This window comes from Rutilus rutilus (genome assembly GCF_951802725.1).
Source record: "Rutilus rutilus genome assembly, chromosome: 17".
NCBI classification, from domain to species: domain Eukaryota; kingdom Metazoa; phylum Chordata; class Actinopteri; order Cypriniformes; family Leuciscidae; genus Rutilus; species Rutilus rutilus.
The window spans coordinates 23518196-23537805 of NC_140230.1; the positions used below are offsets into that span (position 1 = coordinate 23518196).

The window sequence follows — 19610 nt, forward strand, 5'->3', positions numbered from 1 at the left end:
TAGCGCCTGTAAGAAAAGAAGAAAAGGCTTTCTGCATGTGTGCAGTAAGCAATATCCCATCTCTCACCTCTCCTCCTCGCCCTCCAGAAGCTTCCGGTAGGCGCTGATCTCCATGTCGAGTGCGAGCTTAATGTCCAGCAGCTCCTGGTACTCATCCAACTGTTGCTGCATGCGCTGCCTCATTTCAGCCATCTCTTTATCCTTCTCCTCCAGACGACGCCGCATGATGTCCCTCTCTCTGGATAGAGACTCCTCCAACTCACGGATCTTCGCATCACGAGCAGCCAACTAATGAACCGGGCAATTTAAATAATGTAAATTTAGAATGTACACATTTGAGGTTTTATAGGTTTTTATTTGATCTGTTAAGTTGTCCTTTATTTGCAGTGGGACTACATGCTAGGTGAAGTTACTGGGTGTAATCCACATAATTTCAGAGGGTGGAGTTATTCTCCATTAAAAAAATTATTTGCAGGTAGTTCTATTGTTAGAGCGTTACTGTCCATATGTAGAGGTGTGAGGAATTGCCAGCACTTTGAAATCAAAATTGACAAATCTTATTTTTTATGGAATATTGCATTAATTATTATAAATAATTTATCCACGCACAATTCATGTATGCTCGTAATCTTTAATTAAACTAGCTTCCCCTCCCTCCTGCAACAACATCTCTTCTCTGAGGGTGGCGTTTACTGGCATCAGCGGCATGCGGGCGGGACAACCTGTTACTCACGTGAGATCACTTCAATAGCAAACTACAACAATCCAACGATCCAATAAATTTTAGATGGAAAAAATAGTCCCACCCTACTTTTATCTTTTTCGAGAAGTCATTTCACTCGGATATACTTCACAATAGGGAAGAAAAGACTATTGCAACTTCCGTTTCATGCCGACTTTAAAATAAATGTATGTATGTATGTGTGTGTGTGTGTGTGTACCTGTTTCTGCAGTTGAGTGAGCTGAGTGGACAAACTCTCAATCCTCAAACGTGTCTGCTGCAGTTCCTCATGGGCGGCTCCCACCAAACTACTGTTCCTATCAGCCGAGTGACGAGCATTCTCTAGCTACACACATATAGCACAGGATGACATGTAACTGACAGATATGCTGTATGTCTTTATACATAAAAATATCTCAACAAATACAACTGCCAACGGATCAGTCAGCAAATATGTATGCAGGGCGGGCCAGTTCAATGGTTTAACAAGGTGCCCCTGGGCAGATACAGATCCTCATACTAAGGTCATTTGGAGGTTCTCTCTTTGATTTTTCTATTACCTTGGAGTTGTAGGTCTTTTCAATGTCCTCCTTGTAGATGCGAAGCTGCTCTTCGTGTTGTCGACGAAGTTCAGTCAAGGCTTCAGACAGTTTACTCTCAAAATCCTGCTGCCGGCCACTGTCGATTTCCACCACACGCGACTCATACCTGCGCTTAGACTCGCGAAGCTCCTGTAGAAAGACATCAGGTTAGAGTACAGAAAGTCCTGAAGGTCTTTGATAGTTTTAGAACTAGTAGATATGTTAGCAGTGAATTCTAAGAGGTTGTGAGTAAAAATGTGCGCGAGACAGTGTAATTATTTTCATAGGAGAGCTCAGCGTAAGTAGATTTGTTTGTGAGACCTCAGTGTAGATGTTCTTCTGGAATTCCAGCTCCTCTTTCAGGGTCTGGATTCGGTTCTCAGCATCCACACGTCGTAGCATTTCATCCTGTAGCTGCTTCTTAGCATCGCTATAACTGCCCTCCAACTGCAATACACATATTCACTTTACTAACTTCTATATAAAAAGCAATGCACTATGTAAAATCTAACTGAAAACCTGTTACCATGTTTGTCTTGTCATATAAAAATATCTAAACATTTAACCAACATCTAATGCAGTAGGTCTTTTGACTCCTTTTGTCTAAGAAAATATTCGAAGACCCTCCTATTCTAAGCTTATATATACTTCTATTGTAATAAAACCATAAATAAAATAGAATTAAAAAATATAGTGTCAGTTTAATTATGTACATCTTTTTTATTATAATGTATTATTATTTTTTATGATGTTAATTTAGCTAAATTTTAAGACTTACTGGGGCCCCCAAGAGGTTTGTCGAGGCCCCCTATTGGCCCCGGTCCCTTGATCTAAACAAAATTAATTTACTTCAGACGAAACAAAAATGGTTTTGAGAAAATATATATTAATTTAATTTTGACAAAGTATTTTCTCCTTTTTAAAGCACAAATCGTTTATGATGTTTATGCTTAAAACAAAATCAAAAAGAATTGAAAATAAGGTATGAAATATACACTTAAATTAAGATATATTCTCAGAGAACAATTATTAATATATTACACAATACAGTTCGCTTCTCATGTAACTTGTCTTGTTCTAAGAAATACTAATGTATATTTATTTATTTATTTTAAACTATATATATTTTTAAATTTAAGCCCATAAATATTATATTTAATTATACTTTATTTACCGGAAAATTATTAAAAATAATGATTGATTAAATGAATATGCCTGTTTTTAATGTGATTTTTCCCCTCTAAATATAAATATATATATGTGAAATAGAACTTTAAATAATATTCCTTTAAGCAAGCAAGTATTCCTTTAGATGCTTTAAAAACATATTTTAGTGTATGTATTAGATAGATAATCCCTCTATAGCAACCTGGGCTAAAAGTAAACTGCTCAAGCGCCTAATAATGAATTGATCTTTGTGGTTTAAACTCGCAACCTTTTGGTGAATAACCCAGATCTTTGACCACAGCACAGCACCACACCACCCAAACCCTTAGCAGACCTGCAAACTCCTCAGACTAAAAAAGGTGACAGTGTCGCCGGGGGGGGGGGGGGGGGGGGGGGGGGGGGATGATGGCATGTTTTTTTTTCTACATGCCATGGGATTAATCAATGCATGCTGATGAATAATGTATAATAATAATAATAATAATTAATCTGCATACCCTAGTTTTGCACTGATGTAAAAAGACTGACAGTGACACAATAAGACCTCATGTTAGCAAAATGTTTTAATCTTTTAACTCTTAAAAAAAAAAAAAAAAACTCTTAAAAAAAACATGTATGTTCTTTAATGTTTGATTATAATTTTACGGTCTTCACATAGGGATGGGAATTGATAAGATTTTATCAATAATAATGCCACTGACAATTCTGATTATCGATCCAATTCTGGAAAATTGTGGTCATATGTTTTTTTTTTTTTTTAACAAGTGGTTTTCTTTATTTTGAAGTTTAAGCTTGAGTTAGCAAACTGTACTTTTTTATATAATTTATGTAATAAATATAACCTTATTGTAAAGTGTTACTGATTAGTTACACCGATTCAGACGTCACCTGAGTTCACTGTTGGAAAGATTAGTTGTTTTAACCATTCATTAAAATGAATCGGTTCAAAGGAGTCATTAGTTCGCGAATTGGACGTGTCGTGCGCGTTGTGTGATTATGATTATGCCAGCAGTTAGGACACTGACATCCAAGATTTGTGTCAACATAAAAACATTTCATCACTGTATAGTTTTATTTCGTTTAATTAAAGTGTTGTTTAAGTCAGCTGAATGTCCAGAACGCTTTTCAGAGAAGATAAGGAAACTTATTTAGCAAAATTCACACCCAGCAGTAATTCAGAAAAAAAAGGTCTTTCGACCTTTTACCACCGTGTCGATTTATTTTTGATTAATATGTGCGAGCGAGGGAGAGAGAGCAACACAGCGCCTAGTTTGGAGACGGTGAAGTCGTTTACACAGAGAGTGCGCGCGCGCGACCGGCTCTCTCTCTCTCTGCTCGTTCTTTCAGTTAAACATACGCCCTGTCACAAACGCAGCCGTTCATCTACATTACTCACCGATCAAATAAGACTTTGGCGGGACAAAAAATCATTTTGGTGGGCGCTAAAATGCAGGAAAATTCATGCGCGAGTTTCCATTAGACTCGCACGGTAGCCAGGCGTCTCATCAAATGGCGAGCTCAGCTCAGTTGACGCTGTGTGCTTCAAGATTCTGACGCAAGTCCTAAGATTCCAATTGGCCAAGAGAAAAAGTGCTAAGATTCCGATTGGCCCAGAGAAATGTCAATTATAAGAATTATCCAATAATGTTTCGCAATTCTAGCCTGTAGCCTTACTGTGAGAAACAATATACCCCCCCCCCCCCCCCCCCCGAAAAAAACTCCGGTTCTACGCGATTCACGTAAATGACCCAATTGACCAAGAAAACGGCGATTGTCGCCGAAAAGCGACAAGTTTGCAGGTATGCCTTAGATATAAAGCTTTGATGTAGTCATCACCTTGGCCAGTTGGGCTTTCAGGTCTCTGACTTCAACCTCCAGTGATCTCTTCTCCCCCAGTGCTGTGGAGAGAGACGCATCCTTGGAGTTAAGCAGAGCTTCCAGATCCTTCAGCCTGGCCAGAGCCGATTCCAGATCTGCCTCTTTCTTACTGTTCCTACAGTCATAAAAATACAAAGACAACATTAAAGCATTTTTTCATGTAGACACACAGAGGAATACAATTACCTCAATTAGATTCAGTATAGTTGGATTATTATATAAATTCATCCATGTTGCGGGTTGAGTGGAAAGTCTCTTATTTCAGAAAATTGGAAGTCTAGCGTGGCACCATGGCCTGAGTAAAGCGCCTCAGGAAAGGATCGGATCTTGTCGGCTGTCAGACGGGATCTAAGACTGTAAAATGTGAATCTGATTTATATCCATAAACTTGACTGAATATGTCTGCAAAGTGGCAAGGCTGGAATAATCAGATCAAGGCAAATGAACATCAGCCTACAACTTTTGCCTGGGATTTTGTACCTAAAGCAAGGACCCTTTAAAATCTGTAAACAATAACCTTAAAAAACCTCTCTGAATCAGAGCAGGAGTTGCGGGACTCCAACAGTGAATTTAAACCATATGTGCACGATTGCAGGGTTGTTCATTTCGAAGTTTCAGAAAGGAACCACAAAAAACCTCAATAGAATCAGAATGGTAAACACTTCAATAAATAAAAGATGACTGGTCATTTTATTACGGTATGAACTGAATTAAGGCAAAGTGAGGTTTAGGTTTGCAGTTTTAAAACACAGAAGGATAATAATGCCAGAAAATGGTCTCTCTCAAAACAAGTGTTTAAGTTTAGAGTTCTTCTCTGCGCATTCCCAGATCAGATTTCACAAGGCCTGTAAAATAGCTGCTCCAAATTTGGTCATGTGATTGATGACCAAACAGGGCTTGAAACAAATAAAACTCTACCACACTTCAGTCCCTAAAGCACCTTTCCCAAACACACAACTTCTTCAAAACTCCATTTTGCACACTCAGATTACAACTAGCCTACAACAAGACTAAAACTCAACCTACTAAAGCTACTAACTTCTAGAGTTTGTATTCTGTTCTCTTCAACTCTATGGGGCATTCCGTCGCACCTCCTTCCTGAGAGACGTTATTCAAACAACTTCCCATTCACAACAACAGAGGTTTTGTTAGGTCACATTCTCCACTTTACAGCCACACATTTTCAATAAATGGTTCATGAGCCTGGGGCTAATCTGCATTACTACTACTTAATGATTATTCAATAATGAACATGATTATTAGGCTAAAGAAAATGTGTACGAGTATGTGAAAGCAAGGTACTTGTAAAATAATAGTTCAATGAAAAATATTTTTGAAAAAACAGTTACTGAAATTCTAGTTACACCACTGATATTTTATGCAAAAATATATGGAAGGGAAGATTTATGCGAGATGTTTGTCAGAGAGGCTTTTGAGGTCACATTCATCACTATTTTTGGGGAATTGTGTCACTGAAACTGAAAAAAAGCTCACAACTCTATGTATTTTAGCTGTTCGCTCTACAGAAATAAAAACAATCGTTGTTGTTCCTCAGCGGGATATGGTGTTTATGTGAAAAATAATAGCCTAAAACTGCCCATTAAAATGTTTAATAGATACAGAGAGAGGAGAGAATGTACTGGAGTCCAGAGGGGTGACGGTGAATGTCTGAGACTCTGTGGGTTACAGTAAAGGTGTGTAAGCAGTGGGTGGGCACATCCAGAAACATAACCTCTATGGTTTAGGATATTTGCCAATTAAAACCAGCGCGTTCCTGTCAGCACGATAAGTGTCCTGTTTTGTTCACATTCACAACGGAGCAGGCCACATTTGGAGGAAACAAGGTTTAAGAGCCTCCTGTGGTGTAATATTTTAAAGAATAATGTTTGTTATTTATTCTATTATCTTTTATATTTTATGTAATTTTTGGCTGCCACTGTATTTGTTTTCTGTTTTTGTTCCTAACATCTCCAGGAACTGTCCACAGGAAGCCCAACCAACCAGACGCTTTTAAAAGCAGACAATAGAAGAACACAAGTTAATGTCATCTCTGTGCCAGGGCACATTGTCCTTGTTGACTGGACCAACCTGATCAAAGGTTGCACTGCAAATGGTCAAATCAGAATTAATTCAGTTTTGCGTGATGGCAGCTAAAGAAAAACAACTGCAAAATAAAGTGCTCATATGTTGAGAAAAATACTATAAAACTATGGCAGTTGGAAAACTGGAGAACAGGCCACTTCAATAAAAGCATCAATTCCAGTAAGTTTTCATTAAAAAGTGTGTATTTTGTGTGCCGGGTTGTACTATGTGTGTGTGAGACAAGAGGGAAAAGGGTTTGGCTTGGCATCTTGGAAACAGTGGAAACATTTCAGGCACAATAAGAGCCAGTTGAGGGAGAGAGAGAGGGGAGGAGAGGAATGTACCAGCTCCTCTATCACAGCTATCTTTGTCCTCTTTTGTGACGAAAAAGAAACCCACAAAAAAGCCCTCTAAATGTTTGCTTGTAGTGTTACCATGGCAAAGTGGTGTGGAAATATGGCACATGTGGCCATCTTTAAGAAAATGTTGACCATGAACAGGGTATACCCACAAAAAACAAAAAACAAAACTCAATTTAAAAGCTTACAATCAAACGCAGATACACATTTTCCACAGAATAAGAATAAATCAAACTGATAAAAATTCCTTATAGTGTACTTATGAGTCCAAAACCACACAACTTAGCTGTGGACTTGCACTCACACAACACAAACACTCTCAGGGCAAAGTAAATGCCCTGACTAAATCACCTGACTAAAAGTAAATCACTGACTGAAAGTCTACAAGGACATTCTCTGAATTTTGGTCATTGAAGTGTCTCTTTAAACCTATATTTACTTCAAAAACTACAGCTTGACGGATCTCACAAAAAGCACCATATAATAGACAGCCTTCACCTGCAACAGCTGGAGGTTTTGAGAGGGAAAATGACCATAGGCGTTCATCAAAGCACTTGTAAAACCATAAAAAGTACATAGTAAAACCGCAGTCTGACACAACACTTCATCAATGTGATAAAAGGCCGGAGGGCTTGTCAAATCAATTTTTTTTTAGTTTTTTTTTTTTAGCTCAAACAAAAACATTTACTACAATCTATATTAGCTAGGTTCAATATTTTTGCACAGAATACCAGCAATGTTTAGGTATGCAAATCAAATACATAGTAGGTATCTTCAGTCAGGCGTTTTATTACCATTTTATGGTTTTATAACTGGACAAAGTTTATCTGTGCAAGTATAACATCAAGGAATTTGTTAGGGAATCTGTTTAACGTCTCAATATTGAAAGTAATTTTCTTCCTAACCTGACAACAACAACTTTATTTCAGCATGTTGAAAAGCAGATAAGCTGAATGAACAAAGTTTACTAGGTTGAAATACAGAGTAAAAACAAATTGCTGCCATTCAACGCCCAAGCTCTGCCTCCATTCAGCTCCACAATACACCGATTCACTGCTTTTGACGTCAACTTTCCATTTAATGGGTGAAGCGCACACGTGAGTCAATCTTAAAACAGAAATGTTTCAAACAGGGGTTCCCCATTTTCCTACTGTACTATGAATAAACGTTTCCTTTTTAATTGTTGAGGCGATTCTGACTCACTCTCGTCGGCTGCAGGTCTACCACGAAGTCTCCATGGAGACAGAATAAAACACACAGAAGGAAAAACGTATGGTCAGAAGGAAAAACGTATGGTCAGAAGGAAAAACGTATGGTCAGAAGGAAAAACGTATGGTCAGAAGGAAAAACGTATGGTCAGAAGGAAAAAGATGGTGATAGGGTTGTAAAATATGCTCTTAATATAAACATAGACTAAAAATAGACCTCCAAATAGACCATTCCAGAACCAGAATTGGCCCATTGTAATGGTTTGAAATTTGAAACATTAAAATCTTAAAGACATCAATCTTTACACACAAACTTACACCAGCTAGGAAAGACTTGACTAAGCATGACCTAGTATAGGCATTAATCTTAAATTTTTGTCTAAGTCTAAGTTTTCCTCTAACACTACCTGTTATTTTATACAAGTAACAGATCTGTTAAAGGACTTTCTGTTCCAGATGGTTGAGCAATTTTAAATTCAAATCATATCTAAAACATCAAAGGGTGAACAGGCAACGATAACGCCTTGTCTAGGCTATATGTGCTTATCTAATATGTCTTTAATAATCTAAATGTATGCTCATTTCATTAACATTACAATAAAAAGATAATCTAGATAAATAAGCATGTCCACATTTTCAGCATTTGCTTGTACAACTCACAACACTGACATTGCAAACAATCATTTTCCAATCAGTATGTTGTCTAGATTTTCTGTAAAAAAATATTTTACAGAAATGTTTTTAAAGCAAGATAAATGTATCATGGTTTAAGGTTATCTACATATCTCCAATGACACATGATTATCAGTTATATTAATCCTTTCATTCAAATTTAATTATATATATTTATATATAATTAACCTTTTTTATGTTTTAAGCATAATATTCATATAATCCATATAATATATTTTTTTAAAGCATATCTTGAATTAAAGAAAATAATTAAACTAAAACAGACAAAAAGGTGTTTTTGTTTGAAGTCAACAGACATGGTAATGTTATATAGTCTCAGGAAAATGATTATTATGAAAATGTATGATCCTGATGGTGGTTGTGGTCCTACAATCAGACGAGCTCCTGTAACTGACTGAAGCTGAGGACTCAACACAAAGAGAACATTATTCCTGCTCTGATTCATTAGCACATGATAGATGCTAAAAGCAATTCCCCCAGAGTAAAATACTGTTCCATGATTTATCTGATCCCTCTGTATAGTCTGGCACAAATTATCACAATCTTTAATGTAAATTCAAATAGAAACCGCCTATTTGTAGGGATTCTTCAGGAATTCTGGGAAGGGACAATCATGGAGGCCTGAATTGCAGCATAGCTGGACCTACTCTTTCATTTTTGCATGGACAAATGTGTGTACACTCTTATATTGGAGTTAGGATCACATACAAATGCCTACTAATATGCAATATGCATAAATTTGCGTTTTGTTTCATACTTCGCAAAAGAGAGGATAGGCTGAGGCTCTGCCAGCGTGGCAGCTCTGCATTTAGGAGCCGATGATGACTCACTCTCTCCCTTACGCCCATGGCTCATACACGCCACCAGAACACCAATTACAGTAACCCTCTCTCCTCCCTCTTTATACAAGCCCATTCTAACATAATCTGCATCGGAGGGTCTCCAGCATTACAATCTAAACAGTTTTCCACTGATTTTTCCATGGAATAAACATAACGAGATTCCAATGTCATCTCCGGTACTCCTAATATAACGTTTGCCTGTTTGCAGCTGCCTTTGGTTAAGAATGGGATGGAGATGGTGTGTGTGTGTTGTACTACTCTGCCAGTGTTCCCCGTTATTAATGATTTGGCAAATGGCAAACATCACCTTAAGCTATGAGTCACATGACAGTGCCACGTGACAATTCCAACTCTTTCATAACCACATTGAATTTTTGAACAGTTTTACACAGAAAATACTACTGGGCATTTTAGTGTAAAAAAAACAACAAAAACACACGGTCAGGTAATTTCAGTAACACTTAATATGTAAAATATGTCATAAACATATTACTTAAAGGTGTAATCCAAGTGTAAGTGGTATTTGACTGCTAAAAACATAAATAAAATAGCTTTTATTAAGCTGATATGCCTGGAGTCATATGAGTGTACATCATTTGACTTCTTTAATTAAAAATACAACTCATTTCTTTAAGTGTACAACGTTTTTTAAAAAGGTAACAAACTGAGAGTATCTTTATTATAAATTTGTCTTTTCAGTAACGGTTTGGTGTCTGAACAGAGCTACGCTGTGTTGCGTTTCAATGGAAGAATCTCGGCACACAAGCTCACTCTGAATTCTCAACGAATCATTTGCAAATGAAAAACACGTTTGATCTTTAGTTTAGAGTCTGTGGATGGGGATTACATAACTAACCGAATGAGTCAGTCAGTCCAAAGCCTTTCCAGATCCAACCACAACCAAATGAAGCACCACTGCATGGGAGTTTGGGATGAAGTGTAGCGTGTGAGCGCATTTTACATTTGACATTTTAAGAACAAAAGGACTGTAATACAGAGCTGAAAATGCCATCAAAATTGGGTGTGTGTCTACCCAAATATGTATGCGTATCTAGGCGAGTATGTAAAAAACATTATATGCCCATTATTTTCAAATGATTTATAATTTATGACTCAAAGCTCTACACATACACACACACTCCAGTATAGCATGGAGCAGCTCTTTAGGTTAAAAACTTTTTTTCATGACCATCAACACAACTAAATCTACTCAGATCAATGTAGAAGCTTCAACATCCCCTAATTCAAATCACCTCTTTAAAAGTATTTAAATACGCAGAAACAAGACCAGACACATATACTACTCAATGCCCGAGAAAGCAATAGCTGAAATAATCTTGAATCGCTCCTCACACAATTTTGTTATTTATAGTCATGACATCAAATAAGATAAAAGATATTTTCCAGAATGTGCATATGTCTAGATTAAAAAATAAAAAAATAAAAAAAATCCAGAGATCCGGATCCGGACTGAGAATAATTTATCATAAATGAATGTAATTATAAACAAACACACAGCAGGAGGAAAACAAGCTGTGCTAATTGTCACGACAATGGAAAACCACATGTCACTGGAAGCAAGAGGCAAGTCACAAAACTAGATGGCTTCCAGCATAATCAACAAAGCTGTGTGCAATGCAAGGAAACAGGCTTCAGAATCCCAACTGACATTTAACACATTTGGCAAGCACTTTTTTCAAAGCAACTTATCATGTATTTGATAAGTATGTGTGTTCCCTGGGAATCAAACCCACAACCAGGGTCCGAAATTAACTTTTTGGCTCACCTGCCACGGGGACTGGTAGATGAAAAAATCCACCAGCCAAGCATATTTTTTACCGGCCAAAATAATAAACAGCCCTTTTTTTTGTCACATACATTCATTTCAGTACTTTTAATTGAGATAATAAGGTATACTAGGCATATTATGTTGAATACAAACATAAAAAATTGTCCAGAGCAAAATTTGAAATGTATAATAAATGAAAAAAAATAATATATATTTTTAATTTATTATATATATATATATATATATATATATATATATATATATATATACTATCATATCAAATTTTTTTTTTTTTGGTCAGTTTTGTTTCCTGACTCATGTGCAAGGGAAGGCAGAACGTACTCGGCTAAGTTACTTACGTAACCTCGGTTCCCTGAGAGATAAGGGAACGAGTATTGCGTTGCAAACGCTATGAGAAAACAAATTTTATCGAGAAAAGACCGGCCATGCATGGTGTGTAAAGCAGAAGCAGCCTGGCCAGCGGCGGAGTATGCACGATCCGCGAGTGCTGAAGACGCTCTGCACGGCTTTGATGAGTGGCGGGAGCTTCACATATCCTTTTTCCTCAGCACCGTCAACAGATAGAGCGTTAACTGTACGTACACACCGCCGCCGACTTGAGCTGCAAAGAAGCTCTGGCCGCCCTGTCAAGGACGCTTGTCAAAAAGTACGGGGAAGCTTGACGCTTGTCCGCTCTGAATAGTGAGTGCGCGCGCGCAGCCGGGACTCGCTCTCGCTCTCTCTCTCTCTGCTCGTTCTTAAGGAGGCAGAAGAGCGCGTGCGCGCTGATAATTTTATTATTTTGGTATGAACATTCACCCGCCACTCTGGCGGATAGCCTTTTGAGATATACTCGCCAAACGGAAAATCTACCCGCATTTGGCGCTTGGCGGGTGTTAATTTCGGACCCTGCCCACAACCATCTTCTACCAGCTTTTGTCAATTATTTTTAGTCCTTGCAAAGAAATTCTGCATTATTTAATGCATTAGAAATAGCTTCTTAAGAGAAAAACTGCACATTTTTTCTTTTTAGAGAAACTACTTTGACTATTAAATTTATTATGTCTTATTATTTACAACATGAGATTGCTGGACTAGACCAGTTTAATGGAATATCCCTAATCTAAAACATTTGTGGACCCTTGCTAGCAGCATTATACTCTAACTAAAACTGTTCAAATGTTTTTTTACCAGTATAACGTTCACAAAAAGTGAGTGTTTGAAGGCTTTGATACATGCCAGAGAAACGAAAATTTATGTCCCTAGATTTTAAACATGAAACAAATGTGATATTAAAATATCCTCACTGCATTCCCCTATTTACTGTAACATAAGGCAGTAATGAGAGGTGATGTCAGGATAGCAGGAGAAACAGAACTGTCCTACGGCAGTGATCACATCACAAAAAAAGAGAGAAAATGAGCCTACTCCTCTCAGAATGAAAGAGATACTCAATGGGAAAGGAGAGATGGCTCTATTCAGATGCATTTGGTGTGCTGAACATACAGCTATTCGATCTGTCCGGAGCCGTTTGAACACACAGGTGCCCGCTGAAGATGATATACTATATAGATCTTAGAAAGTTAAAATGAAGGAAGCAGAAGAATAGCCAAATATAGGAAAATCCCATTTTATTCCTTTTTAGGCAGGACAGCTCTGAACTAAACAACAAAAACACTAATGTCTGTAAGATCGAGCTTTTTCTTCACTGTCAACTGTCGCCTGAAGAATAACACTCAAAAATACACTTATTAGGTGTAATTTTAATGGTAGATAGACACTATTAAACTCAGAATGACATAACCACAGGGTGATTGTTAATTTTACATGATGAGTGACTTGTGCAGGAAACTTATTAGAAGCATATGATAACTGTTTATTGCCATGTGTTTTACTCTGATAATGGAAAAGCCAAAGGATGAGGGGGAAATTTCACATTAGTAACTGAAAATACTTTGCATAAACTTGACAGACAACACTAGTAAAGTAACCTTAAATAAGGTTTTAATTACCACATTCATGAACCATATTCGTACCCATAATGATAATATATGAACCGGGAAGCCAGTCAATGGAAAACCTCTCGGTTACGTATGTAACGTACGAACGTCGGACGTACCGACATGATTGGGAACATACAGAGGGAGGGAGGGAGGGAGGGAGTGGCAGGAAATGTCTCACTGAAGATTTTTTTCATGTTTGAAAGCTGCCAAATGTCTTTTTGTTTGCCCTTGAGCCATAACTTAAAATAATGCAGACCACTAAACCAGTGAGCATTGAACTGTTAAAACTTTTAATGAATACTTCACTGCTTAACAATAAGATTAAAAAAAACGAGCATTTACAGAAAGTGTATGAGGGCCTGGGGTCAAAGATAATAGTCTAAAATGATGAGTGATTTAATCTGATTGATGTTTCTTTAACTACGGCACTTAAATATCCTAGTGGTTGATTATTTTTTTAAACGTATTAAAATGTTTTTATTAATATTTTCAAATATTGTTATATTGAGTTACAACTTTTGGTAACACTTTAGTTTAGGGTCCAATTTTCACTGTGAACTAGTTTCTCATTAGCATGCATATTACTAGGATATTGGCTATTTATTAGTACTTATAAAGCTCATATTAATGCCTTATTCTGCATGACCATATTCTACATCCCTTAATCCTATCCAATACCTAAACTTAACAACTACCAACTATTAATAAGCAGTAATTCAGAGCTTATTGAGGCAAAAGTCATAGTTAATAGTTAGTTAATAGTGAGAACTGGACCCTAAGCTAAAGTGTGACCAAACTTTTAAAAAATTTTTTTAAATCTAGGATACATAACACACTAGCAATTAAATTAGCTGTTCTGTTCTGTTTTTTTTTTTTTATGTTTAAAACGTCATGCACATCACAAAATTCTGTTAGCACAATTCATTATTTGAGATGAATGACATTTGTTGGTTTAGGGAGAGGAGAAAAACATGGCGAACTGTGTACAGCTCACTCAGGGCGGGGTCTATGCTAATAGGGCGGTCAGCAGTCGTGGGCGGGGCTTAAGCATGTGACATCACAAAAGGTACAATCTGCAAACGGCTTGTTCTGAAACATGCTTATGATTTATGGTGATAAAAAAAATAAAAAAAGAGAGTGGGTGGATTTTCACCATTATAGGGTGGTTGTGTACACACACTGCTGACACACATTTATATTCAAACACCATGTAAAAGTGAATTTAAATAAACTAGTAGTGAGAGAGTGAACAGTGTGTTTTAAGAGACCACATATGGCCAGAAATGCCCATAACTTAAGAAACACCCATATATAAATGGAAAGGGTGTCCCTCACCTAAAGACTTAACACTATGGAAGTGAAAAGGTGAGAATATATCTCAGTCATCTCAGAGAAAGAGCACATGAGTTGTAGACTAGTTAATGTTTTACAGTAATAAAACTGATAAAGACTCTCAAGATCAATGCTCTGATCTTTTTAAGAATGCACTTCCTTTTCCCCAGAATCTGCAACAATGGAATGACTAAGATGATAATTGTCCAGATTACTGTCCCGACTCAAGCCTGAAAAATCATTGTATGAATGGGGGCTCAGGACACACCTGAAAATGCATGCAGAGTCGGAAGATGTGTCACTAAAGTGGATTAGAGTTAGTATTTTAAATCATTTAGACAAATACTGACTCATCTCAGAGTTCCTACTCTGGACCGTTTCATTGTATTGCCTAAACAAACACTGAGGGGATTTACAGCATTTTAAATTAAAAGGTAAGTGATGACATGCTTCTCTTTTAGTATGAATTGAAAGATGTATTTCATCTGCACTGTTTCCAGCTGTAGTCTTTCCACATTTCAGTCATTCACTCCTACACTGCAGCTGTCAAAAGAGTTCAAACAGCGGCACAGACACAGAATACAGTCTTCTGTCTGATAATGCCCACAGAAGCCAAATGCTGCAACCGCAACAGCAGCCACAAGCACATGTACTCGCACAGCATGTGCGCACACACAGCTGTACCTGCTGCATGACCCGGCATGACTCCCCATTCAAGAACTTGACTGACCATTCATTTTTCTAAACAATAATGTCATAAAACAATATTGTATGTAAAAAGTACATGAGTGATTACTTTAAAACAAGCCCTTTTTAAACAACTCTGGGAGGATATATATATATATACACATTAGTGCTGTTAAATCAATAAATTGCGATTAATCACATCTAAAAAAAGTTTTTGTTTATATAATATATGTGTATATATGTTATTATATTTATGTATATATATTTTTTTTATTTATTATATATGTGTATATATATGGGCTGTGCAACGAGTAATCGCGATAAATTGCATCCAAAATAAAGTTTGTGTTTACATAATATATGTGTGTGTACTGTGTATAATTATTTTGTATATATAAATATACTGTATATATATATATATATATATATAATTTATATTATATATACAAATTTGATGTATAAATAAAAAAAAAATCTTAAATATATGCATGTGTGTGTATTTATATATACAAAATTATATATATATATATATATATATATATATATATATTAGAGAATATATATATCATTTTAGAGTTACGCTAAAAGGTTCTTTTGAGATTAAAGTGTTACGTTTTAGGTTCATCACATAAATATATTAGTTTATGGGTTTTTAAAGCACCAGTGTATTAAGAACTATAAAATAAAAAGTTATTCATGGTACTTCACCTTTGGCAATAGAGCTACAGTACATAACCCCATTCGTTTTCTAACTGGAACCTTAATGGAGAACCTTAAAGTCTAAGTTCTAAGAAAACATCTGCTAAGCACATAAGTGTAATGCAAATCTCTATCAAACTCACTAAAGTTTAAAGGAATAAAATAAGGCTACTGTTCCAGCATGGCTTTCTTTCTGAGGTGAGGGGTTAAAGTGAGAGTAAACAGTGCTTCCCCCACAGTTACTTAAAGCTCATGAGTCACCACTCAGTCCAGTCAGCACCTCTCACACACCCTGGCAAGGCCGCATGGTTGCTGTGGAAACCAAACACTTCCAAACAGCTCAGCTCCACTGAGTGTACGCATTCATCAGCATTCACCCATTGATGGACGCTTACAGGAACTCATGAGGGCTACTGGAACCCTGTGACTCTCTGAAATAAGATCATCTCCTTCTGCCGACTTCCCCCATGAGTATAACCACAAGCCTTATGAAATGAATGAATATGACTCACAACGCCTTTCCCTAACTTTTAAACTTGTGTCACATAACAACTGAAGGCAAATATTTGGCACTGATGTCTATTTGTCTTTGAACCACACCCTTGATGGGTCTGAACACACCTCTCGCCTAAACCTGGGCATTGAATAAGTCTACTACCATAGAGACTGCAAGATAAACAATAGATTATAATAACAATCACTGTGACTGGATGACAAATACTACATTGCTTCTAAATAAATTATAAGGATCATAAACTGTAATCAGTGGTATTGAGTGGTGTGAAATGGTTTCTATGTTTAGTTTGGATATATTTAAAGTACAGTGATATCAGACAGATCAAGTACAAAGGACAAATGCAAGGATGCATGATGATTTTATGATAGGCAGTTACCTCTTAGTTTTATTCAGATGATCTCCTCTCTTACATAACGCGATTAGTTATTGCCGAACTAAGTTTGAAATGAATAAAACTCACAAAAACTTACAACATCTTACATTTAATATTGAAGATTTATAGATTTCACGTTGAAAACATATTGGTTATCATCCAATATTCAAGATTTTTTATTTATTTACTGGTATCGACTAATACTGTATGTTTAATTGTTCACGCTCATTTGTCCTGCTTTTACATTTAGATTACTTTTGCCGTCATCTAACACTCCAGTTAATCTTGAAAAACACTAATAATTTAATCATAATAAATAATAACTTTAAATGTAATGTTTAGCAAACATAAAAAAATACATTTTAATCAAAATGAAATAATAATAATAATCACAATTTTATAATTTTCATAATGTACATTATAATGTTACGATGCCTAAATTCACTTGCAGCATTAAAATTATTGATTTTATGAATTTTCGTTGTCTTATTTTTTATTTATTTAAACAAAATAGTATAGAATTTTAGTATAAGCCACTTATCGGTTATCAGCCATAACATTAAAATAATTATTGTCTTATCATGCATCCCTAATTCTGACCATTATTCTATATACAGTGCTATGCATAAGTTTAGACACCCATGCTAAAGTTTACTAAAAAGAGGAATAAAAAATCATCTTTTGGAAATTGAACTTAATGCCTTAATTTAAAAAATTAGGAAAAATTCAACCTTTAAGGACACCAATTTTCTTTGTGAATGAATAATGTATCGTAAATAAATAAATGTTCTTCCTTAAAATACAGGGTGCATAAGTTTGGACACCCCTATGTTAAATTCCTATAGAGGCAGGCAGATTTTTATTTTTAAGTATTTATTTTTATTTATTTTTTTAGGATACTATGCATCCTGATAAAGTTCCCTTGGCCTTTGGAATTAAAATAGCCCCACATCATCACATAGCCTTCACCATACCTAGAGATTGGCATGGTTTTATTTCAGTTAGCCTAATAGCTAGTTTGATTTGCATTGAGAGATGATCTTATGGAAAGTACCCCATGCCAATCTCTAGGTATGGTGAAGGCTATGTGATGATGTGGGGCTATTTTAATTCCAAAGGCCAAGGGAACTTTATCAGGATGCATAGTATCCTAAAAAAAATGTTTTTAAAAAATACTTAAAAATAAAAATCTGCCTGCCTCTATGGGAATTTAACATAGGGGTGTCCAAACTTATGCACCCTGTATTTTAAGGAAGAACATTTATTTATTTACGATACATTATTCATTCACAAAGAAAATTGGTGTCCTTAAAGGTTGGATTTTTCCTATTTTTTTTAATTAAGGCATTAAGTTCAATTTCCAAAAGATGATTTTTTATTCCTCTTTTTAGTCAACTTTAGCATGGGTGTCTAAACTTATGCATAGCACTGTATAATGGCTCTAATATATATATATAGAGTACACAAGACTTTTATGCTCATTAAGATGCATAATGGATCATTAAGATTTTTTTATGTTTTAAAAAAAAAGTCTCATGCTCACCAAGGCTGCATTTTTTTATCCAAAACAGTAATATTGTGAAATAGTATTAAATTTTAAAATAACTGTTTTCTATTTGAATATTTTAAAATGTAATTTATTCCTGTGATGGCAAAGCTGAATTTCCAGCATCATTACTCCAGTCTTCAGTGTCACATGATCCTTCAGAAATCATTCTAATATGCTGATTACCGATCCCAAACTTTGAAAAGATGTTATCTATCTTCTTTACTTACTGTAAAACTTTAAAGCAATTCCACGGAAGAAACAGGAATGATAAAAATGTGAAATCACTAACCAACCAGAAACCGTCACACTAAACTTGTTGTAAGGGAGTGGTGGCCAATCCAACAGCACAACACACCCACATTTACACCTCACATACCTGAGCTGCAGCACACTTTGTACTACACACTGAGCCAGAGACGGTGTGTGGTTGTGTCCACCGCCATTCAAAAGTTAATAAAAAATTTTTAAGGAAATGAATACTTTTGTTAAGCAAGGATATATTACATTTATTAAATTAAAAAAAAGTGACAGCAAAGACATTTATAATGTTACAAAAATGCTGTTCTTTTGATCCTTTCGTTCTGTTGCTTAGTTGGGGACATTTAATATTCAACAATATTATTGATCTGCCTTACCTACGGTGGACGATGACGCAATTTTCTTCTGGAAACAAACTTTGTTGCATTATTCATGTTATCACTGTGAAGCTGCTTTGATACAATCTGTATTGTAAAAAGTACTATATAAATAAAGGTGACTTGACTTGACTTGACTAAAGAATCCTATCACGGTTCCCACAAAAATATTAGGCAGCACAACTGTTTTCAACATTAATAATAATATTAAGAAATGTTTCTTGAGCACCAAATCAGCATATTGGAATGATTTCTAAAGGATCACGTGACACTGAAGAAGACTGCATACTCAAAATTCAACTTTGCCATAACATAAATAAATTACATTTTAAAATATATTAAAATAGAAAACAGCTATTTTAAATAGTAACAATATTTCAGCTTATTTCTTTCCTTTTTTGCAGTAGTTTTGATTAAATAAACAGCTTTAATGAGCATAAAAGTCTTGTGTACTCTACAGCATCATACTGTTGATTTGCTTTCTGTTCAATTCCA

General features: G+C 35.8%; 1 protein-coding gene across 2 annotated transcripts in view; it reads right to left on the reverse strand.

Annotated features, from left to right (window-relative positions):
* lmna (lamin A) overlaps positions 1–19610 on the reverse strand; it is a 29171-nt gene that overhangs the window by 4419 nt on the left and 5142 nt on the right. For both annotated transcript variants that reach the window (XM_084435492.1, XM_084435493.1), the window contains 5 exons: positions 4306–4462; positions 1624–1749; positions 1282–1452; positions 942–1067; positions 68–288 (listed from right to left, as the gene is read on the reverse strand). In XM_084435492.1, the coding sequence (XP_084291618.1) occupies positions 68–288; positions 942–1067; positions 1282–1452; positions 1624–1749; positions 4306–4462 (801 nt within the window). The remainder of the gene's footprint in view (positions 1–67; positions 289–941; positions 1068–1281; positions 1453–1623; positions 1750–4305; positions 4463–19610) is intronic.